Consider the following 23,835-nt stretch of genomic DNA (forward strand, 5'->3'; position numbering starts at 1 on the left):
GTCGTCCCTGGTTAGCCCGTGACTTTCCTTACAAAAGGAAAGTGTCGTCCCTGGTTAGCCCGTGACTTTCCTTACAAGAGGAAAGTGTCGTCCCTGGTTAGCCCGTGACTTTCCTTACAAGAGGAAAGTGTCGTCCCTGGTTAGCCCGTGACTTTCCTTACAAGAGGAAAGTGTCGTCCCTGGTTAGACCGTGACTTTCCTTACAAGAGGAAAGTGTCGTCCCTGGTTAGCCCGTGACTTTCCTTACAAAAGGAAAGTGTCGTCCCTGGTTAGCCCGTGACTTTCCTTACAAGAGGAAAGTGTCGTCCCTGGTTAGCCCGTGACTTTCCGTACAAGAGGAAAGTGTCGTCCCTGGTTAGCCCGTGACTTTCCTTACAAGAGGAAAGTGTCGTCCCTGGTTAGCCCGTGACTTTCCTTACAAGAGGAAAGTGTCGTCCCTGGTTAGCCCGTGACTTTCCTTACAAGAGGAAAGTGTCGTCCCTGGTTAGCCCGTGACTTTCCTTACAAGAGGAAAGTGTCGTCCCTGGTTAGCCCGTGACTTTCCTTACAAGAGGAAAGTGTCGTCCCTGGTTAGCCCGTGACTTTCCTTACAAGAGGAAAGTGTCGTCCCTGGTTAGACCGTGACTTTCCTTACAAGAGGAAAGTGTCGTCCCTGGTTAGCCCGTGACTTTCCTTACAAAAGGAAAGTGTCGTCCCTGGTTAGCCCGTGACTTTCCTTACAAGAGGAAAGTGTCGTCCCTGGTTAGCCCGTGACTTTCCGTACAAGAGGAAAGTGTCGTCCCTGGTTAGCCCGTGACTTTCCTTACAAGAGGAAAGTGTCGTCCCTGGTTAGCCCGTGACTTTCCTTACAAGAGGAAAGTGTCGTCCCTGGTTAGCCCGTGACTTTCCTTACAAGAGGAAAGTGTCGTCCCTGGTTAGCCCGTGACTTTCCTTACAAGAGGAAAGTGTCGTCCCTGGTTAGCCCGTGACTTTCCTTACAAGAGGAAAGTGTCGTCCCTGGTTAGCCCGTGACTTTCCTTACAAAAGGAAAGTGTCGTCCCTGGTTAGCCCGTGACTTTCCTTACAAGAGGAAAGTGTCGTCCCTGGTTAGCCCGTGACTTTCCGTACAAGAGGAAAGTGTCGTCCCTGGTTAGCCCGTGACTTTCCTTACAAGAGGAAAGTGTCGTCCCTGGTTAGCCCGTGACTTTCCTTACAAGAGGAAAGTGTCGTCCCTGGTTAGCCCGTGACTTTCCTTACAAGAGGAAAGTGTCGTCCCTGGTTAGCCCGTGACTTTCCTTACAAGAGGAAAGTGTCGTCCCTGGTTAGCCCGTGACTTTCCGTACAAGAGGAAAGTGTCGTCCCTGGTTAGCCCGTGACTTTCCTTACAAGAGGAAAGTGTCGTCCCTGGTTAGCCCGTGACTTTCCTTACACAAGGGAAGAGTCGTCCCTGGATAGCCCGTGAGAACTGCATAGGCTAATCTGGGTTAACACTTTAAGCAAATGCATCCAACCCAGTTTCTCAGAGCGCGGCTCGTATGTTCTGACAGTTAGGAAATTGCATTTTAGAAGCAGAAAAGACACATACATTTAATTGCAATCATTTCATAAAAAGTCACCATTTCGGTCTCAGCTTTTCTGAAGCATTTTTTGAGAATGTTCGTCTAATACATGTTGGTTTTAAAAGTGCATGAATGTAACACGCATATTTTGTTTGCAGGCATGATGGGGGCGATGGACCCGATGTCAGCCATGATGGGTGCGATGGGCGGAATGGGTATGGGGGCCATGGCCATGGGAATGCCCTTCATGTCTTATGACACGCTTGAAGACATGCTCGACCTTCCTGATCGCAGGATGATGCCGGGCGTAGCGACGGGCGTCGCCGCGGGTGCTTCAGTGGCGACCGGAAGTATGATGCCGAGCGTCGCAGGCGTGCCAGGAGTTCCAAACCCTGCTGGCCTCGTTTCAGCGGGAATTCCCCAGTCCGCGCTCCCAGCTCCAGTCGTTTCAGCCGCTGTTCAGCCAATCGGAAGTGGCGCCCATGCCGCTTCTTCCACCAGCCATGGGACTTCTTCCACCGGTGGTATTAACCCCTCGGTGATAGCATCCGCCCTGCAGACGGCGCTTAGTCGAGTGCAGCAACGCGGCGCTACCGCCGGAAACAACAACAATCAAATTCTTGGTTGAAACCTATTTATTTATATTATATTTAGAACCGCCGTTGTTGTTTTATGACATTGTTTGAGAATAAGTATTGGTCTGAACAATGCGTTTGTTAGACAAATGAGTTGCTTCGTTCAAGGTATACGTCTTTACTTTCTTGAAATTTGCCAACAGCCAACAAAATGTTGCAGAAATTTCCCGCCAGTAGATCCGTATGAATAAAATATTACTAGTTCAATGGCAAAATAAAAATCATAGGGATGCAGCTTTGCGATGAGCAGCGATGCTAGACAAATATGAGGTGGGAAGCTAACGGGTCACATATATTGGTACACTAGTTTTACACTTTAATCCAAAAATCAGTCGATTGTGTGCGTCTCCCTTTATATTAGCCACAGTGCATTTAATTTAACCCATTTATGCCTAGTGGACTCTCCCACCATTCTAAATTGGGTCAATTTATTTCCAAAATTGGGGATGTCTAGTATATTTATTTCTATATTAAGAATATTTCTTACATAAATTCCATAAAGCAAACAGCGCAGACCCTAATGAGACGCCGCACCATGCGGCGTCTCATCTGGGTCTACGCTGTTTGCCAAGGCATTTTTTCTTGACGCTAGGCATAAATGGATTAAAGCGAGATTATACGATTTTGTCAAATATGTATTAATTTATATCAAATGTGTAAAAACAAACTTATTAACTATATATTTCAATATAAATTAAAATAAAAGTTAAGAAGAACATGTGTCGAAAAATGCGAAATAAGCCAGATATTTAATTTTGAAATCGAAAATGTCTGTGCAGTCGAATTCGCCAACATGTAAATCACGCATGTACGATGTGAATCTAAATTTAGTTTAATGGTTCATTTTTAATTACTGCAACAGATCTATTTATACGACACACGAACACTAATTTAAAAGACGAATGCTTCGGTTATTGTAGGAAAATATGTACGAAATATCTTCGCCACAATCGGCTCGGGGCGCTAATTTGTCTTTGCTGCATTTTATTAAATTTGTCTTCATTGGATAATTTTCTTGCCTATTTTGTTTTATTGTAACATATTTTATCAATATATTACAATTTAACAAATATTCAAAATCGTATAATCTCGATTTAAACAAATTGTTTCATATTGAATTAAGCGCACTCACAGGTTGTATATCATATACTTATTGTTATTACCCTTTTTTACCTATCCTGATATTCTTACAAAAAGTTATGTCCTATAGTTGGTTATTCACACAATAGGCTGCCGACCTCAATCCGTTTGCTAAACATAACACGGTCAGATTCCAGTTCTAACACGGTCAGATTCCAGTTCTAACACGGTCAGATTCCAGTTCTAACACGGTCAGATTTCAGTTCTAACACGGTCAGATTCCAGTTCTGTGTCGAAACGTTTAGTGCTTTGATTTAACTTGTACAATACGAAATGGGATGATTTATTATATAAATGTATGCTTTGAATGTGTGAAAAGAAAACTGAATCCAAGTGAAACAGTACCATATATTTCAATCGAGAAGAACATACTAATGAAAAATACATAATGTATCATTTTATCTACGTACACACTTGTGCAGTAAAAATATAGGTGTACATATACGTAATGGATATTTTCTATGTGTTGTTATTTTGCAAATATAGCTCAACAACATTACTTGGCACTCATGAACGAATAAACTAGACGCGTGGATTTATTCTACAGTTACATTCTTAATTGATGACTTAACCGGAAACTTATTGACGTACTCTTCAATCGATTAAATCGACTCAAGTTCCGACACGAATATGATTCTCGCTCTGGGAAAACGGGGCTTAATGCATGTGCGTAAAGGGTCGTCCTAAATTAGCCTGTGTAGTCCTCACAATTATATCAGGGACGGCACTTTCCGATTATATGGTATTTTTGTTTGAATAAGTCTCTTATTACCGAAAATCCAGTTCAGGCGAAAAGGGTCGTCCCTGGTTAGCCTTTTCGGAATGCACAGGCTAATCTGGGACGACTCTTTACGCATATGCATTAATACCAGGTTCCCGTTACAAGGTTCATATCATACACACAAGCCAGCTTCGATTAGTTCCATGTCACAAAGTCAGTATTGAGGTAAATGACCATTTTCCATAGCGTCTAATATTTTGAAAACATGTATAAACGAAATAGAATCCAGCGTCACAATCATTATTAACGTTGACACGTTGTTAAACACGGAATTTTACCAACGTCCCAGTATACACGTTAAAAAACATGTAACAAGCGGAACTTGTTTCTTTGCAAGTTCCACTATCCATATGCATACATGTACAAAAACTTCGAATGCTAGCCATTGTTATCACACCGTTTTTTCCCAAACTAGGCGAGGTTAGAACAAAGTGGTCACGAGTTCAAATACTGCGGTACTCTCTCCAAACTCATTGAATGATCGAACACTGACAATGTACAAGGTCCCTGGATCTGCAATTAAAATTAACTTTACAATAAAGAGACCCATGTAAAACAAAACAACATGTATATGGACAATAACCAGTCGTATTAAATCTCTATGTAGTACAACATTCGATACAACCGTATGTGTGTTAAAACATGTAACGTCTTCTCGGATTCAAAATACTATACATGTGTACAATCATTTGTAATCGTGGTACATTTATTTTCGTGTTAACCGATCCACACATCTAACACAAACACAGCGGAAAATGACCGACGCAGGTTTCGAATATTTGTTTCACCAAAATCAGAAATCCACGAATGTACGTATTGATGAATAAATATTTTTTGAAAAAAAAAAACACACGCAACTTTATGCCGACAAATATTAATAATGTTACAGTAAGAAAATACTAACAACTTAAATATTTTGTACATTTTAATAATAAAATATATATTTAGACAGGCATCAATTCACAATGCCTACCAAGTTTCCTAAACGTGTGTTGACTCTCCTGATTGGTCAGGCTAACCCTCTGCACTTCCGGTATAAATTTCCCTATACCAACCACGTATCCGGTCACGTCTCTGATTGGTTGGTTTGGAGGTAACCATGTCAAGGTCACCGAGTCAAAGGTTACAGTTGTTGTTAAATTGTGTGGAACCTTTGGCAATATGGGCTCTACAAGGTTAAATACAAACGAACAAGTTTTTTTATACATTTATATGTACTCTCATACACGATTCTCTTTTACGTGTGTGTCGGCATGGTGTGGTTATACAATATGAGTTATACAGTTCATATTAGAAGTATTTTGACGGACAAAATACCCAAACATAATGAAACGTCGTCCTAAATTGTTATTTTATTCTCGTAAACAAATCAGCAAAGGTGCTAATCAGTCGCCTTTCATGCATTATGATGGCTATTATATGATTTCAACAACTTCTTAGAAACATCGTTCAAACGCGATCATCTTACTGTTTGTCAAATTAGCTGTCTTAAAATACACGAAAAGTCTGTATTACAGACCGGTACCTCGTTGTTTGGTCTTCGCTTGGAGCCAAATGGACCAGGGACCTGAACCATTCACTGTCAGACATCGCAGTCGTATCTCATACACAGTGGACGGCATAAGGTCTAAATAGAGGAACATTTCGCTCAAATAATATGACCAATTTACAAACCGATATTTTGCACTCAATGTGATAAACACTTTGGTTATTCATTTGGGCCTCGATCTGGGAGAACGGGACTTAATGCATGTGCGTAAAGTGTCATCCCATATTAGCTTGTGCAGTCCGCATATGCTAATCAGGGACGACAGTTTTCGTTTTTAGTTGTTCGCGTAGCGAACAACTAATGTTGTCACTGAAAATTTCAAGTCAGTTCGGCTTATCTACGGAAAGCCTACTACCCGCCACACATGCCGTATCCGCGCGAGAAAGTGTTGTATAATTTATGCAAGAGGTTTGAGTTCTCCAACTATGTTCATTCACAAATGGAAACATTATGTGAATATCGTGTTAAATGGAATATTTTTGAACGGAGCTTATTTAGAAAAGAATCAATAAACAATGTTTGTATTATACGTGTCGTGAAAAAAAATATTTATGAATGATTAAAATAGTCCACTATCTGCTGCGTCTTAATGACGTAGTACAGGTCATTCATAATCTGAGACTATTTATAGATTCTGGAAAACAGAATAATAGTATAAGGTTACGCTTGTTTATATTCTCAATTTATAAAACGTTGAACATGAGTTCAACAATAACTTCAGGGATACGATAGACAACAACAAAAATGCTTCATAATCGCTTAAACCGAATATAAAAAAACAATTAAATATAACAAGAATTGTTTGTGTCTTAATCTCGTTCATGCTTCTACAGCGGGGTTACATTTGATATTTCTGGGAAACGTTCTTTTGTTCTCAACAGATAGCGGCGATCTTTTGTATTTACTGGTGCTAACAACGCAATAGTAGAAGGTTAAGCTTGTTTATATTCACAGTTCTCAATTTATAAAACGTTGAACATGAGTTCACCAATTACTACAGGTATTCTATAGACAACCTCAAAAATGCTTTATAATCGCTAAAACCGACTATAAAAAAACAACTAAATATAAGAAGAAATATCTTTTAAAAAGGTAGTCGGCGTATATGCTGACTTTGAAATGAAGTTTGCAATTTACGTTTCTAAATAAATAAACTGAAAACAAAAGTTAAACTATTGTGTGATTTTTTCACTTGTAAGTCGCATATTCACCGCATGAAATGTGTGTTATCATTGTCGAACCACAAATTAGTGTAAGTAGATAAAAATTATACTACGGGAGTGCACATCATATGCGTCCTCACATGCCTTATTATGAGTATATTTCTTCGCTATCGAAATATATCGTATGTTAATATTTAATTTAAACGCAGTTTTATTTCGACACATTTAAATCACACTTTCATAGCCGCGTCATGCGAAAATGGGTCTTATGCGTTTCAGCCAGCGTATTTTAAACCCAACATGTACATTTGCGCAGTCTGGACAGAGGCGATGCTGTTCGCTATAAAATCACTCAATGTGTTATGGACTCACTATTATCTCCTGACAAGACTGAGAGATGCGCAGGCTGAATGGGCTATATATATAATGGGCTCATATGGAATTAGACCCATTTTTGCATGACGAGGGTCATTAAAAATCTCATTGCGAATTGTAAATGGCACATTTTAGAACAATGCTTTTCAAAATTGAATTCAAAATAGCAAGCTTGTAAATAAGGGCAGCCTATCAAGGTGTTCAGGAACGATTTCCAGACGTGCTGACCGAGTACGACAAACATTGTGGTTGGATAATTAAACGATTTTCCTCTTACCGTGACACTATACTATTTCGGTAATGTTTGTTTTCTCATCTTGAAAGCAAAACTGTGTTTATCGATAGTCAATTATATATTCCCCGGACGATTTATTGAACGAGTACTGACCCTGAAATTCTGCGAGATGGGTTTTAACGCGTAATTGTAACTGGTCCACAATTTGTGTCGTTTGAACATACAGAGAGTAGTCCGGAATTCCTTACACTGAACAGTGCTACATCCTTTGTGCTGAGCACAGACACGGGGATGTAGCCAAAGGTCAGAAGTTTTATCTCGAATCAGTCTATGAAATATTCGAAAATATTCACGCGTGTCTGCTGGCGTTATGTAAAAGTCATTAAAGGTGAAAAGCTTGGTAAAACAGCTTTGCCGAAAAAGCGCATTTGTGCTCTATACCTATAATTAGGTCAGAGTTGACACCGTGTGAACTGCTAGGGTAACAAGTATTGCATAAACAACAAAGTACGGGTCAACAGGGATGTCTTTATGACTACCTAATTTGTGATTAAAAGTATTGCTCGCAGATTTATTTTTTATTTATTTTCATCAATTATCTTATTGTATATTTTAATTTGTATATGGTGTCAAAAATCAAAAGTTTTGTACAGGGAATTTTTCATCATAAAATTATATTTTTAGTGAGATAGGTATTCGATATTCCAACAATATTCATTTGTATATGATGGTGATTGCAAATTGTCTTTATATTCAGTTCTCATTACCATTTTCATCATACTTTCTATGCTTTCAGACCGTCCAAAAAGGGTCATGTTGTTGTTATTTTGTCTATGATATCTCTATAAAATAAATATGATGATAAAAAGTGCACACAAATCTCAACCCGTGCGTTATGAGACACTCTTTATAAATTTGAATGGCGTGTGTTCATTTCAAATTTGCGATTAATTTTGATAAATGAGTTGAGTCTTAAATTATGTAATAGCGAACAACTTCAGTGCCTTCAGCGCTTTGATTATGGATGGTTTGGTTTATAGGAAGTTTCTTCTAAACAAAACTCTAGTAGGCGAAGAGTGTTGTCCCTGATTAGCCTGTGCGGACTGAACAGGCTAATCTAAGACGACACTTTACGCACTTGCATTAAGCACAGTTTTCCTTGAACGAGGCTACTTGATTCATTGGTTACACTATGCTTATTGATAAGCCATTGATAAACAACAATTTGCATACATTCTTATAGATATTCTGCAGAATTGCGACGATAAATCATTGTGTGAAAGAATCAACTTAACCTGTTGTGCAAGTTTTCCATGCATTTTTAGTTAAACTTGTTTTTATGCCCCCGGTAGGGTGGCATATAGCATTTGAATTGTCCGTCCGTCCGTCCGAAAACTTTAACATTGGCCATAACTTTTGCAATATTGAAGATAGCAACTTGATATTTGGCATGCATGTGAAACTCATGGAGCTGCACATTTTGAGTGGTGAAAGGTCAATATCAAGGTCATCCTTCAAGGTCAAAGGTCCAAAAAACAAATCCAATGGAAGTAACAAGCTTTAAAGGGAGATAATTTATATTTATCATTTGGAAGGTACAGATCATTTTTACAAGGGAAAGTATATTTTTAAAGGGATATAATATAAAAAAAAAATCAAGGCGGCCCAGTAGGGGGTATTATGTTTCTGACAAACACATCTCTTGTTTATTTCTACATTTTGTTGATGTTCATACATCGATGTAGACAACTCCACTGTTTTTGACTGAGTACCGTAACTTGATACCCCAATACATATTGTGCACTGTAACCTGACAGGAAGTAGTCCAAGTTCTCGGAAGTCTCGGCAGAAACGATGAAAGAATCGCGAGCCTCGTGACTTCGGTATGATATCCGGTATTGCACGATGGGCCCGTTCCTCTGAACTCCCGGTGGTAACGCCTGTATACGAATAGTCTGGAAAATTAAAGTAGGAAGAAAAGGAGTTGATTTACAATGATAATAAAAATACGTGTTTTCGTGTTTCTGAATTTCATGTGTGCGATTACCTTTATTATAACGTAATTTATGTTTACAAAGCATCTTGCAAAAAAGACACTATAAGAGCCTCGCTCTGGGAAAACGGGACTTAATGCATGTGCGTTAAGTGTCGTCCCAGATAAGCCTGCGCAGTCCTCATAAGCTAATCAGTGACAACAATTTCCGCCTAAACCGGATTTTCAATACAGAAGAATGGGCTTTCTTTAAACAAAAATGCCTTAAAACCGAAAAGTGTAGTCCCTGATCAGCCTGTGCGGACAGCACAGGCTAATCTGGGACGACACTTAACGCACATGGATAAATGCAATGCAAACGCACAATGAAAGTGTTGCACTTACGGTGGAGTTGATGACGTTCAGAGAAACGTTGAAGGGCGGGGCGCCGGGCTTATCAGGCAACGTTCTGACGATGACGTTGGCGGTTTGGCCCTTGACGTTACGTAAAATAGGGGTGATGTTGAAAACGTACTCGGTGTACGGCTGCAGAGACCTGCAAATAGACAAAAAACAGCGGCTACACATTTTTAAAATTATTAATACTTTACGTACAAAAAATGTGCGATTTCTCCATACCACATCAAACTGCGTTTAACCAGGACAGTTCATGCCTACCTGACCACATAGCTGCTGATATTAGCTGGAAGGGACCCAGTTCCGGGCAGGTCCGGCCTCTCCTTCCCGGCCAGAGTGTAGGACAGCTCGTACCCGCTGTAGCGTCCCGAACCCGGCGGTTCCCATTGTAACAACAGCTGTGTAGAGGACAGAGGCGTGCCGCTGAAGTTACGAACTGGCTCAGTGGTGACCGCTGGATCAACAGTCAAACTTTATAATTAGACCTTTAGATTAGACAAGCTTTGCTCATTTTTTGTGGTTCAATCAGTATGTTCAGATTAATTCAACGTTAGATCTTTTCTTAATTTGTTTTTTTGTTTACTGAATGGGTACTATATATTACAATATTTTAACTTGCGACATGACCAGCATATTTTTACTATGACATAGGTAAACAAAATGTAAACACATTCGAAACAGTAAGTGAATCCGAAATCCGCATATAGCCAATGCCAAGAATTTGAAAATGACAGTGTTCAACACTACGGAATAATCAACTAACTAAGGACTTATGCATCAAACCTGTGTGCCCATATTTACTTCCTACCGATAATTTACGCCATTTTTTTCTCATTTAAACTCAGTATGTACTGATATATCCCATGCCTTCCCATGGTCTACAGCATCTTGCTCTCTCTAAAAACACGGATCATTACAATAACTACATAGCATGGTTCTACAATATATACTTCTCCATTAGAGTCACCTCATACGAAAAAATTGTCTTCCCCAAACAGTCTACACTCTTCAATATTCCACTAAACTCACCTTGTGTAAGAATATAGATATACTTCCTCCCAAATGGTCTACACTCTGATTTTTTCCTAAACTCACTATATATTGAAAAATGCATTTCCTTCCGATGTACGGTAATATTTAATTCCTTCCAACAGCCTACACTATCTACCGTTCCATTAAACTCACCTTAAACGAGTTTACGCACTTTTTTAATGATCTATACGTTCTGCTGCTCAATTAAACACACCATATACGGGAATGTTCATTATTTGTTCATGTTCCAACTTATCTACACTCCATTAAACTCACTTTTTACGGGAATATTTACTTCTTCCCAACGGTCAACACTCTCTCCCGCTCTGTTAAACGACTTTACTGATATCTGATATGTATATCCCATACCTGAAAGAAATGTATAAACAATCCTAAACGAAAAGTCAAGAAGCGCCACATTACAAACGCACCATAGATTACTTTCGAACCATCGAACAAGTTGTAAACTTGACTTTTCAAAGAAAGTGTACACGCATTAATTCCACTGATGTTTAGTAGTGCGTGATTATGTTTTTAAGAAGTGCTATCACAAATGTACATTAACCTCTAAAACGTTGTTGTTTACAATTACATAAGACGCGACCGGATTTTATTTTTTAGATATATGCATGTGCGTAAAGTGTTGCCCCATATTAGCTTGTGCAGTCCGATCTTACTAAAAGGGACAAAGCTTTCCGCTTAGAATGGATTTTCGTTTAGAAAATACTTCCTTTAAATGAAAATATCCATAAAAGTTAAAAGTGTCGTCCCTGATTAGCTTGTTCGGACGGCATAGGAAAATCAGGGACAACACTTTACGCACACGCAATAAGCAGCTTATTATCCGCAGCGAGGCCAAATTGTAAGCGGTTGCTTATTACTGATTACTCCTTCACTCACCGACTTCATAGACGATCACGCTGCTTTCCTTGTACCCAACCTGCATCACCTCCCATCTCTCCTTATTACGTAACACCTCGATGACGTAACCACGCACGAGTACGTTCGCTTCCGGTTGAGGTGGTAACCACGACACCAGAATATTCTCATCCTCAGCTCTGAGAAACACGTTCTGAGGGGGCGGTGGCGGTACTGTCTCTATGAACACAACATTGGTGATCTGATGCAACTCCACCATTACGTCTATATGTGTCTCGTTCTGGGAAAACGTGGCTTAATGCATGAACGCAAAGTGTCGTCCCAGATTCGCCTGTGCAGTCCGCATAGGCTAATCAGTTACGCCACTTTCCTCTTATATGGACTTTATCGTTTAAAGGAAGTATTTTCTAAACGAAAATATTAGGCGGAAAGTGTCATCCATGATTAGCCTGCGCGGACTGCACAGGCTTATATGGGATGACACTTTACGCAATTTCATTAATCCCAGTTTTCTTAGCATGCTGTTCATTTCTAAGTGAAAACTTTTGAAAAATGTTCGACAGAATAACTGACTTACGTTGTTACTTTTCTAACAAAAATGTTTAATTGGATTTGGATTCGATAAACGGTCAAAACTGTAAAGCAATCACAAAGAATCAAAAGTTATCTTACGTCAACTAATAAAGTGTCGTTGGGCTGCTTTAGCTGTCGGGAAAACAATAAACGACAACTGTTTGACCAATGCATTAAACAATATGTGTGTACCAGCAGAAATATTTGAACAGTGTTAATAAATTGAATTTCTAATTTACCTGACCTGCTCGTGAAAGAGAGATAGTTTTGTATCTGAAATACATGTACATAGCAAATATGATTTTGGTTGAACTAATAACGTTGCATGACCATGCTACGCATACAAACTTGCCTCCTGGTGTTGCCTTTCACCTGGCCTGACTGACTGCAACCTCTAAGCTCAGTCAATATCTAATACAAACCATGTATTTTAGGGTTCATTACTGTTGTTGTTTTTAACCCAGCCTGACTTCGACCTCTCTACTCAGTCAATATCCTATACATACCGTTCAATAGGCATCTCTACTGTTCTTGTTTCCACCCATCCTGACTGCGACCTCTCTACTCAATCAATATTATATTCGCACCGTTCATATAAGCCTCTCGACAGGTGATGCCCTCTACCCATCCTGACTGCGACCTCTCTACTCAGTCAATATTATATACGCACCGTTCATATAGGCCTCTCGACTGGTTTTGCCCTCAACCCATCCTGACTGCGACCTCTCTACTCAGTCAATATCCTATACGTACCGTTCATATAAGCCTCTCGACAGGTGATGCCCTCTACCCATCCTGACTGCGACCTCTCTTCTCAGTCAATATCCTAAACATACCGTTCATATAGGCATCTCTACTGTTCTTGTTTCCACCCATCCTGACTGCGACCTCTCTACTCAGTCAATATTATATACGTACCGTTCATATAGGCCTCTCGACTGGTGTTGCCCTCAACCCATCCTGACTGCGACCTCTGTCCGTCCTCTGACAGCGCCACTACCTGAACTTCGTACCTCTGGTCCTGCTGTAATCCTGCGTGTTAACAAATCAATTATCAAAGTTATCCACATTTTTTAATTGAGTACGTGTTGTCTATTGTATTCGAATCAAATAAAAGCGTGTGTACATATAAATGAATGTTTTCGGGAACCGTTTGAGGCTAGGAGTCACGATGATTTTCAATGGTTTTTGGGGATTGTCCTAATCTCCCAATGATTTACAGTTCTCTTAGTCTCAAAATAGTTTTCAGAAACCGTCCTTATCTCCCATTATTACCGTGTCCGTTCTAATCTCCAAATGGTTTGAAATTACTTTCCTAATCTCCCAATCAATTTCAATTGATCGACCTAATCTCCCAAACGCTTGCAATGACAGTCCAAATCCTCCAATAGTTTACACTGCCTGTCCTGATCTCTAAATAGTTTGCAGTGACCGTTCTTATTCCTAAATATGCAATGACCGTCTTAATTCGTCAATGGATTGAACTGGTAATTCTAATCTCGCCATATGCAATGACCGTCTTTATTCCCCAATGATTAACAATGACCGTCATTATCTTCCAATATGCAATGAAGGCCCTAATCTTCCTATATTCAATGCCCGTTCTCATCTCCCAATTACAATGACCGTACTTATCCCCAATGGTTTGCAATGACCGTCCTAATCTGTATATACTTTGCAATGACCGTTCTTATCTCCCGATATGCAATTGCCATCTTAATTTTCAAATGGTTTACAATGGCCGTCCTTTTCTCCCAGTATGGAATGACCGTATTAATCCCCCAATATTCAATGACCCTTCTTATCCCCAAATATGCAATGACCCTCATAATCTCTCACTATGCGACGACCGTCCTCATATTCCAATTTATAATGACCTTCCTTATCCCTAAAAGGTTTGCAATGACCGTCCTAATCTTCCTATGGTTTGCAATGACCGTATTAATCTCCCGATTTTCAGTGACCGTCTTTGAAATGACGTTCTTATGCTGCAAACATCATCATGATATGGTTTGTTTCATAAAAATATCTTAAAGGAAAGTCAACGCTATAAAATGAACTCGAGCTACATAACTAATCATTCATAATAGCACTGTGGCAATACATAAACTTAATGTACGGATAAGTACCTCGGTTTATGACTGCTTTGGCTTGCATGGTTTAATCAGTTGTGTTGAAGTTTTGAAGATTATAAGTTATGGAACTAAACTGACAACAAACTGAAGATAGACCTGTGTATTTGGTCGCCGAGGAAGACACAAAGAGGTCCTTTCTCGTCAAAAAATTGTAAATCTCATTCTTCAACAAAGTAAGGTTAAGTTCTCCTCATATTTAAGTCATCGATTAAAAAAGACACAATCATCTTTAAGTATTGTATTGCCCCTGTCTGGAAGAGAAATGGCATGTGTACAGTGTTCAATATATGTACATTTATTAATAAATGTGACTTATAACTGACTCAGGTATAAAGGTTTTAGCGTGTAGGTATTTCAAGATTATTAAAGTATTTGTTACAATACACATTATTGAATATACACATCCAATCAGCGCTAGACTTAAGAGGTAAATATTTGAACTGATGTACCTATCATGGATACGTTGGTGAACATTTTGCCAATGCGTATCTCGTCCACTGTGCTCTCTCCCAACTTCCGGTAGTGAAAAATGAACGCGCGCATGCGCACTTGACCATCAAGGACTTCAAGAGGAGAACGCCACGAAACTCGCATCGTCTGAAGTGTGATGTGTCACAACGACTGAATGATGTGTCACAACGACTGAATGATGTGTCACAACAACTGAATGATGTGTCACAACAACTGAATGATATGTCATAAAAACTGAATGTATTTTGTAATACAACTAAATGATATGTGACAACAACTGAATGATGTGTTGCAACAATTTAATGATAAATAAAGAATTGAATGAGCTGTAACCACACTTGCAAAATGACAGCACAATTATTATGGACTAATAATTTTACTAAAACAATACTAGAATGGAATGTACAATTTTTATAAACTGCTCATAAATCTGTTAATAAACAGCGGTTGCGTTCATCAGAATGTTGAAAATAACCGGTCTTGCTGTAGTGTTTAACAATATGCTGTTAATATTAATAAACAGCGTACTAAATGTAGAGTTCAACATTATGGTGTTACTATTAATATACAGCGGTCTTACCGTAGAGTTCAATGTGACGAGTTCCAGATGGGAGGGCGGGGTCATTTTCGGTATGGGGCGCGTGCTGATTTGCATTCGGGACTCCTCCCCTTGCCCGCCCTTATTGTTAGCGATAATTATGACCTGAAACATAAAATAACTTTTAAGTTTAAGATAAACGATAGAAACATGCAATACGTAGATGCATTCACTGGACGTAACGGCGTCAGTGGCAACACCAGAACATTGTGAATGTGAGTGTATATTCAACTCCCTAAATATACATGCAAAAGAAGAATCAATGACATGAACATGTTTAAGCATTTTGATATGACCTTTGAACAGATCGCTTAAAACGGCATCTTTGTCCTTTTAAATTACTTCAATACTGTACACGTTTGGGTGATAGAAGTATGAATTATTATTAATTTTTAAAGATCAAAACTCCCCTACAGGTACAATGAACTTGGCAGTTTAGAAATTATATCTAAGTGACACTATACCCTATATTTACAATGAACTTGGCTGCTAAAAAGCTTATATAAATGACACTTCACTTTATGTAACTTGGCTGTTAAAAAATCTTATCTAAATGGCACTCCACTATATGTACAATGAACTTGGTTGTTCAAAAAAGCTTATCTAAATGACACTCCACTATATGTACAATGAACTTGGCTGTTAATAAAGCTTATCTAAATGACACTCGAGTCGCAGACTCAGGGCAGAAATCTTATCATCACTTATAAGGCTCTTTTTATGTGACAAATTACCGATTTACGACAAAATGATAAATGACAACAGTTAATGACGAACAAATGCTACAGTCGATTTACAGCATAGCATTCGGAATTTAAGTCTATTTTTAACGAAGAAGAAGTACTTGAAGAATTTTCAAGAAAACACATAGCAGTACTGCTCAACCTCTCATTTTGAGGTAGCTGTGTATAGTAATTATAAACCTTTTTCCTTTTTGTCTTGTTGATAGTAAGCTTACATTAAACGTTGTTTCCGGCAAGAGGTCTTTAAAAGCCACGTGTGTTTCCGTCACATTGTATTCCAGTATTTTGTATCCACTCTGCTCCGACAGACGACACGTGTATGACGTAACATGACAACGTGGATGACTTGTTTTTATTTTTGGTGCGTCCCACGTAACGTTGAGTAAAAATGGCGACGCCGTCAAAACGCGAAGATTTTGAATAGTTCCTGGAGGTTTTGCTGAAATGTGCGTTAAACGAGTTTTATTTAATCATTGAACGGAAAAGATAACATAAACATAGTGACAGAGCTTATTTATATTTTTTTAAGGTATCGGGAAAAGATATATGATGAAACGTTTATATAAACATAAGCGGGAGGAAGGTAACAGATTCAAATAATTTTTTGTAATAGAAGTGTTAAATAAATAGGTCAATAAATATTGGTGTATAACTTTTTATAATAGAGTCGCGTTTTGAGAAAACTAGGCTTAATGCATGTTCGTAAAGTGTTGTTCCAGATTAGCCTGTGCAGTCCGCACAGGCTTATCAGGGACGACACTTTCCGCCTTAACTGGGTTTTCGTGTAGAAGAGACTTCCTTTAAACGAAAAATACCATAAAAGCGGAAAGTGTCGTCCCAGATAAGCATGTGCGGACTGCACAGGCTAATCTGGGACGACATTTTACGCGCATGCATTATGCCCAGTTTTTTCAGAACGCGACTCATAGTTTAATCCATTTGAGCCCCGCTCTAATAAAATGATTCTTAATGCATGAACACGTACGATGTACAATGACGTTGATTTCACTGACGTCACTTCCGCCAGCGTTCGTCGCCAGGCACGTATACACGCCTTCATCATCGTGCGTCAGCGGATTGATGGTCAGATAGCTTGTGGCTCCCAGATAGCTTGAACCGGACTTCCGGTTTGCGCTGACAAACCTCTGTGTAGATATCTGGAAAAGCAAATACTCGAAATACAGTGATTTCAATACTTATAATTTCTAACGTATCAGATATCCATGAAATAATATGAACCAGTTGCCAGATGTCCGTACCGCTATGGTGTTGTTTTCGCTGTCACACTGGTTCACCAGGTCACTCAGGGTGTTGGTTCTCCACAGGATGCTGGGGTATGGATCACCTACTGTGCGACATCGCAGGTCTAGCCTTTCACCCTCTGTGACCGCCTTTGGACTCATTACGTCTGCAAACATTATGTATGCAACTTAAAGTTTCTGCGGCATTTACGTAAACGGCAACCATGAGAAAACAGTGTTTAAGATATTGTTCAGATTCTAACAGAATGGGTAATCACGTGACGATCAAGATACCGACGTCCTTGCAGAGACCGGTATATTTCGCCGTTTAATACATTTTATTACTTTCAATAAAAAATTAAAATGCCGCCAACTTTCCAGCTATATCAGCATGATAGTGATTAGCGTTTTTTGTCGTATTAATATTTGCTATATATTTCGAACTTACTCGCTTCTAAATTTCTTTGCGTGATAGAAAATACAGCTCCCGTGGTTGGCCAATCTGTTTAACAGAAACTATAACAGGATACAAAACTTTATGTGTACATGTCTTACCTATTTTTGGAGGAGCTAAGGCGGGCTGCTCCTTAATGTCAATAGTGCTCCACAATGACACGATTGTGAAGTTGCTATTTTTAGAAATCACGTGATGTACATCCGGATCTGTGTCTCCCACAATGCCCTCAACGACATGATCTAGACTTGTTCCGAAAATATGTTCAGTCGTTGTCGGCAAGCTTTCGTCTGCAAATAAATTTGTATATTTTGAAATCGTTTCTTCTTAAACATAAAGTGATAAATTACCATGAAAAACTGAAATACGTTTTCCTAAATATTTTATACATGCCGATGGTGAACCGCTATTCGATATTATTACAATATCGGCTGAAAACCATAGGCACCCGGCATTAGCTGCTCTCCCCTATCCCCATCTGCTACCCCCCCCCCCCTCCCTCCGAAAACCATTAATCGTCAATTTATTATACACAATAAGAAAACAAACAAAAAATAGGGAAAAGGGAGGTTGCAGTGGTAGGGGGGGGGGGGCGCTTACCACAAATACCGAGTGCCAGTGCTTCAAACGAGGTAAAAAAATACTGGAATAATTTGATAACATATTACATTCTTTAATAGCATACGTATTACACGAGTTTTTACAGCAACAAATGATTACTAGTTGAGGACATTACATGATAACAAATTCAGAGTTTCCGTTTGACAAACATGTTCAAAACCGAACTTTAAAAATCGCATACAAGTATGATCTACTTTATGTACCAATATACTTTTAGTTGTGCACATGCACAGTTGAATTGGTATTTTTTGTTTAGAAGATATAAATATAAAACGCTTGAATATACCACCGACTATATTTTACATATATCAAAGCTTACCATCGGAGGGTAGAAACAGCAACTTCTCGTCGATTTCCGGTCGACTGCCATCATTTGCATGGAACACCATGATATTAATAAGTTGCCGCTTTGTGATATCGAACTCGGTCACGTGCAGAAACCACGTGTCACGTGGGATCACTTGGAAAGAGATGGGATGAAGAAATGGGGGTCCTGTACGAAGAAGACGAGCTTTGATAACATCGCAGTGGCATTTCATATATGGTTTGTTAGATATTTATCGGCACGTTTCCTGGCATATTTTGGACAGAGGCGCTCTTAGATTTTGAAAAAAAACGGCAAATGGTTTATACTTTAATAAACTTACCTGAAGATTTGTATGCGCATTTATACAAACAGGTTTCGTTCGATTTAAAACAAAATCCATAGATACAAAACTGCATATGACAAACATAAATACATGCCGCACATTATATAGAAGCCCGAATAAAGAGACAATTCACGCAAAATGAAATAACCGTCAAACTGCAGTACACTATTGCAATTCATTTCACATACCAATTAATGAACAAATATCAATTCTACAACCCGTGGCTTAACTTTTACCAGAAAACACAAGTGTTACCTTTAGTACAGGGGTTTTTACACTAAAAAAATATGTATCGACTTTGGCATACTGTATTTAAATAACGGCAAATATTTACCAAATGAAGCATAACCAGGATATTATTGATGAAAAATGCATCAATAAATTAATCTGGCTAATTTTCAATCAAATGTAAATCGATTACCTAAAATTCTCACCACGGTGACGAATTCGGAGTTGTTGTTCTGGTGTTCCTCGAACGCAGGTGACCACGTGATCAGGTGAGTGTCGTCTGGAAGTGTGAGCATGCGCAGTCGAGTGTCCACGTGACTCGGCAAGGGAGAGCACTCGGGATCGATGGCTGCTGCAAAAAAGTAGGCTGATCTAAAAATATATAAACAACGCGATATTCCAATTGTTGTACGCATGTCATTTTTGTCTTTTTTTACATATTTGATCTGTCTTAGTGTATGCAGTCCAAACCGGCTAAAAAGGAACGACACTTTTTATAAAGTATATTGTTATTATTATTATTATTCGTGCATTATATCAAAGTATATTTAATTATGTTTATTCTTGATATTTAAGTACATTAATTTATTATTATCACGTGCAAATACATCAATACATATCCACTAACAAGAGGCAGTATAGAACTGCGTGAATGCGTGTTCAGGACATCCGGTTTCTTGGTTCTTGGTTGTGAGAACGATGCGATGCAGGGTAGCAGAATTCAGACCGGATATCATGTGATACTGCATTTCCGGTGCATTGCGGGATGGCTCATTTGTCTCGTGCTGAACTGGATCTGCAATATTTTAACCGCAAGTCATTAAAACAATTAAAAGGTCAGGGAATTTTATCATTTGTAAGATTGAAAATACGTAGGTGTATGCATATCATGCATTTACTACTAGAATACCGATTTTATAATGTCAAGTGTTTCCATGTTAAGCTTGCGTCGAGCAGTAACTGTTACAAGTTAAAACTCTAAAACTGAACATGATACACCAGCATAAGACGACAATGTCTTTCAATCACTAACATGTTGGTCTTTAAAATAATAAAACTTCGTGGAGTATACTAAATAAACAGTTTTAGAACAAATGGTTTAGAGTTCTGGGTACAGATTGATCGTAAGGGGCGCATTGCCGGCCATAACCAAAGAACATAACGAGCCTCGTTCTAGAAAAACTGGGTGTAATACATGTGCGTACAGTGTCGTCCCACAAAACCTGTTCACAAGCTGATCATTGACGACACTTACAGCGTTTATGGTATTTTGTGTTTACAGTAAGTCTCATCTAAGCGATAATCCAGTTAAGGCTGAAAGTATCGTCCCATATTAACCTATGAGGACTACACAGGCAATTCTGGGACGACGATTAAAGCACATGCATTAAGCCCGGTTATCTCAGAATAATGACAAACCTTTATGACCTTCTTCGTACACTTCAAGTGACCATTTGTCAGATGTTCCCGCCTGCCAAGCCACCAACACGCTGTCGGACGATATGTTGTATACTCGCAGTTGACTCCGCCCACTTTCTACATCCGGGCTCTCCGTGGTCACGTTCAGCCAATCAGAATACTCGCTTAGCTTTTGATTGACAGATGACGCAATTCTTACGAAATAGGTCGTATCGGGTAACAGACCTTAAAGCAATACAAAAGTTGCTTTACAAAAAAAACCATATTAATTATGCATCGATGGCAATATATATTTTGCTTATGCCATAAACGTTACCAAAAAACCAAGTCCAATGCACGTTAAAAGAGCAATAACGCAATACACACATATATAGGTTGCTCAAATAAGTAAATCTTTTTTTCTCCTTTAACTAGAATTCCTGTTGCCATTTTGACAGTAGGACTGAGGGACAAAAAACCTAGCTACTTGGTATACTTATACGTTTTATAAAATTGGAGCCGCACTGTGGGAAAACAGGGCTTAGTGCATGAGCGCAAAGTGTGGTCCAAGATTTACCTGTGCAGTCCGCACATGCTTATCAGAGAAGGCACTTTCCGCCTAGAATGGAATTAGGTTAAGAAGACAGACACATGGTTTTCTGGGACGACGCTTTACGTACGTGCATTAAGCCCAATTTTCCCAGATCGCGTCTCATTTTGTTCTCGATATTGTTCAAGGCTTTTTTTTAGCTAGACTCATACTCGCACCTTTTATTTTCAATGATTTTGTGCTGTTCTTTGTTCGAAAGGAACAGAACACCGCCGACGACGAGAGATCGTCCGTATACTCCACCAGATATTGGTCGGCATCGGTAACCGGCTTCCACTTGACGACAAACGTCTTTAATTAAAAAAAGTCAAAGCGATTACAATTCTTATGATGTCTGCCTATCGACTGGGAGGTCAGGGGTTCGATCTCAAATTTGGGAGCATTATTTAGATCTCCCCCGAAGATACTAAGTATTGGTTCGCACTAGGAAATGAGCTCCTCAACGAGCGTTTCAATAACTTGAAGCTGTCAATTCAATCGAGCTTACATAAAAGGTTTATGCAATATAATCTTCGAGAGTAAGGTGGGATGCAAAACATACACATTATGTGCAAGCTTAAACAATCATTTGACAATTGCGGATACTCACGTTGTCCGAGACTGACTTAACGCGGAGATTCTGCGGGGAGTCTAACGTGACGTCATCAAGAGTTGTAAACTTTACGCGCCCTAGCTTTGTGCTCTGACCTAAAACAGAAAAAAACAGTACTTAAGAAAGTTCCTTAGCCATATACTTCAAGTGTGACACTTATAAGAGTTCATTAGCCATATACTTCAATTGTGACACTTATGAGAGTCCCTTAGCCATATACTGAAATGGTGAAACTTATGAGAGTTCCTTAGCCATATACTTCAATTGTGACACTTATGAGAGTTCCTTAGTCATATACTGAAATTGTGACACTTATGAGAGTTCCTTAGTCATATACTGCAATTGTGACATTTATGAGAGTTTCTTAGTCATATACTGCAATTGTGACTCTAATGATAGTTCCTTAGCCATATACTGCAATTGTGAAACTTATGAGAGTCCCTTAGCAATATACTGAAATGGTGAAACTTATGAGAGTTCCTTAGCCATATACTGAAATGGTGAAACCTATGAGAGTTCCTTAGCCATATACTGAAATGGTGAAACTTATGAGAGTTCCTTAGTCATATACTGCAATTGTGACACTTATGAGAGTTCCATAGTCATATACTGCAATTGTGAAACTTATGAGAATTCCTTAGTCATATACTGCAATTGTGACACCTATGATAGTTCCTTAGCCATATACTGCAATTGTAAACTTATGATAGTTCCTTAGCCATATACTGAAATTGTGAAACTTATGAGAGTTCCTTAGTCATATACTACAATTGTGACACTTATGAGAGTTCCTTAGTCATATACTGCAATTGTGACACTTATGAGAGTTCCTCTGCCATATACTGCAATTTTACACTTATGAGAGTTCCTTAGTCATATAATGCAATTGTGACTCTTATGATAGTTCCTTAGCCATATACTGAAATTGTGAAACTTATGAGAGTCCATTAGCAATTAATTGCAAGTGTGACACTTATGAGAGTTCCTTAGCCATATACTGCAATTGTGAAACTTATGAGAGTTCCTTAGCCATATACTGAAAGTGTGACACTTATGAGAGTTCCTTAGTCATATACTGCAATTGTGACTCTTATGATAGTTCCTAAGCAATATACTGCAATTGTGAAACTTATGAGAGTTCCTTAGCCATATACTGAAAGTGTGACACTTATGAGAGTTCCTTAGTCATATACTGCATTTGCGACACTTATGAGAGTTCCTTAGCCATATACTTCAATTGTGACACTTATTAGAGGTCCTTAGCCATATACTGCAGTTGTGAAACTTATGATAGTTCCTAAGCCATATACTGCATTTTTTGACACTTATGAGAGTTCTTTAGCCATATACTGCAATTGTGACACTGAGGAGAGTTCCTTATCCATATACTGCAATTGTGAAACTTATGAGAGTTCCTTAGCCATATACTGAAATTGTGACACTTATGAGAGTTCCTTAGCCATATACTGCAAGTGTAACACTTATGATAGTTCCTTAACTATATACTGCAAGTGTGACACTTATGAGAGTTCCTTAGCTATATACTGCAAGTGTGACACTCATGACAGTCCCTTAGCCATATACTGCTATCGTGACACTTATGAGAGTTCCTTAGTCATATACTACAATTGTTACACTTATGAGAGTTCCTTAGCCATATGCTGCAATTGTAAGACTTATGAGAGTTCCTTAGTCATATACTGCAATTGTGACACTTATGAGAGTTCCTAAGTCATATACTGCAATTGTGACATTTATGAGAGTTCCTTGGCCATATACTGCAATTGTGACACTTATGAGTGTTC

At 38.8% G+C, this 23,835-nt stretch overlaps 3 protein-coding genes across 6 annotated transcripts in view; 1 reads left to right on the forward strand and 2 right to left on the reverse strand.

Annotated features, from left to right (window-relative positions):
• LOC127867076 (uncharacterized) overlaps nt 1-3,771 on the forward strand; it is a 116,501-nt gene extending 112,730 nt beyond the window's left edge. For all 4 annotated transcript variants that reach the window (XM_052408026.1, XM_052408024.1, XM_052408023.1 and 1 more), the window contains exon 2: nt 1,697-3,771. In XM_052408026.1, coding sequence (XP_052263986.1) covers nt 1,699-2,166 — 468 coding nt within the window. In that variant the 5' untranslated portion in view covers nt 1,697-1,698 and the 3' untranslated portion in view covers nt 2,167-3,771. The remainder of the gene's footprint in view (nt 1-1,696) is intronic.
• The window catches only part of LOC127867071 (neogenin-like), a 263,769-nt gene that overhangs the window by 163,097 nt on the left and 76,837 nt on the right, over nt 1-23,835 (reverse strand). The window contains exons 4-13 of the mRNA XM_052408016.1: nt 22,028-22,125; nt 21,597-21,729; nt 20,850-21,074; nt 20,059-20,226; nt 19,624-19,782; nt 18,872-19,045; nt 18,033-18,221; nt 17,496-17,644; nt 17,222-17,393; nt 16,452-16,675 (exon numbers count right to left, since the gene is read on the reverse strand). Of these exons, the coding sequence (XP_052263976.1) occupies nt 16,452-16,675; nt 17,222-17,393; nt 17,496-17,644; nt 18,033-18,221; nt 18,872-19,045; nt 19,624-19,782; nt 20,059-20,179 (1,188 nt within the window). The 5' untranslated portion in view covers nt 20,180-20,226; nt 20,850-21,074; nt 21,597-21,729; nt 22,028-22,125. The remainder of the gene's footprint in view (nt 1-16,451; nt 16,676-17,221; nt 17,394-17,495; nt 17,645-18,032; nt 18,222-18,871; nt 19,046-19,623; nt 19,783-20,058; nt 20,227-20,849; nt 21,075-21,596; nt 21,730-22,027; nt 22,126-23,835) is intronic.
• Nucleotides 3,648-23,835, reverse strand: part of LOC127867074 (neogenin-like) — an 81,214-nt gene continuing 61,026 nt past the window's right edge. Inside the window, exons 2-10 of the mRNA XM_052408021.1 lie at nt 13,208-13,313; nt 11,738-11,935; nt 11,114-11,206; nt 10,067-10,259; nt 9,794-9,944; nt 9,227-9,371; nt 5,620-5,721; nt 5,068-5,262; nt 3,648-4,607 (exon numbers count right to left, since the gene is read on the reverse strand). Of these exons, the coding sequence (XP_052263981.1) occupies nt 4,516-4,607; nt 5,068-5,262; nt 5,620-5,721; nt 9,227-9,371; nt 9,794-9,944; nt 10,067-10,259; nt 11,114-11,206; nt 11,738-11,935; nt 13,208-13,214 (1,176 nt within the window). The 5' untranslated portion in view covers nt 13,215-13,313 and the 3' untranslated portion in view covers nt 3,648-4,515. The remainder of the gene's footprint in view (nt 4,608-5,067; nt 5,263-5,619; nt 5,722-9,226; nt 9,372-9,793; nt 9,945-10,066; nt 10,260-11,113; nt 11,207-11,737; nt 11,936-13,207; nt 13,314-23,835) is intronic.

This window comes from Dreissena polymorpha, chromosome 2 (assembly GCF_020536995.1).
Source record: "Dreissena polymorpha isolate Duluth1 chromosome 2, UMN_Dpol_1.0, whole genome shotgun sequence".
NCBI lineage: Eukaryota > Metazoa > Mollusca > Bivalvia > Myida > Dreissenidae > Dreissena > Dreissena polymorpha.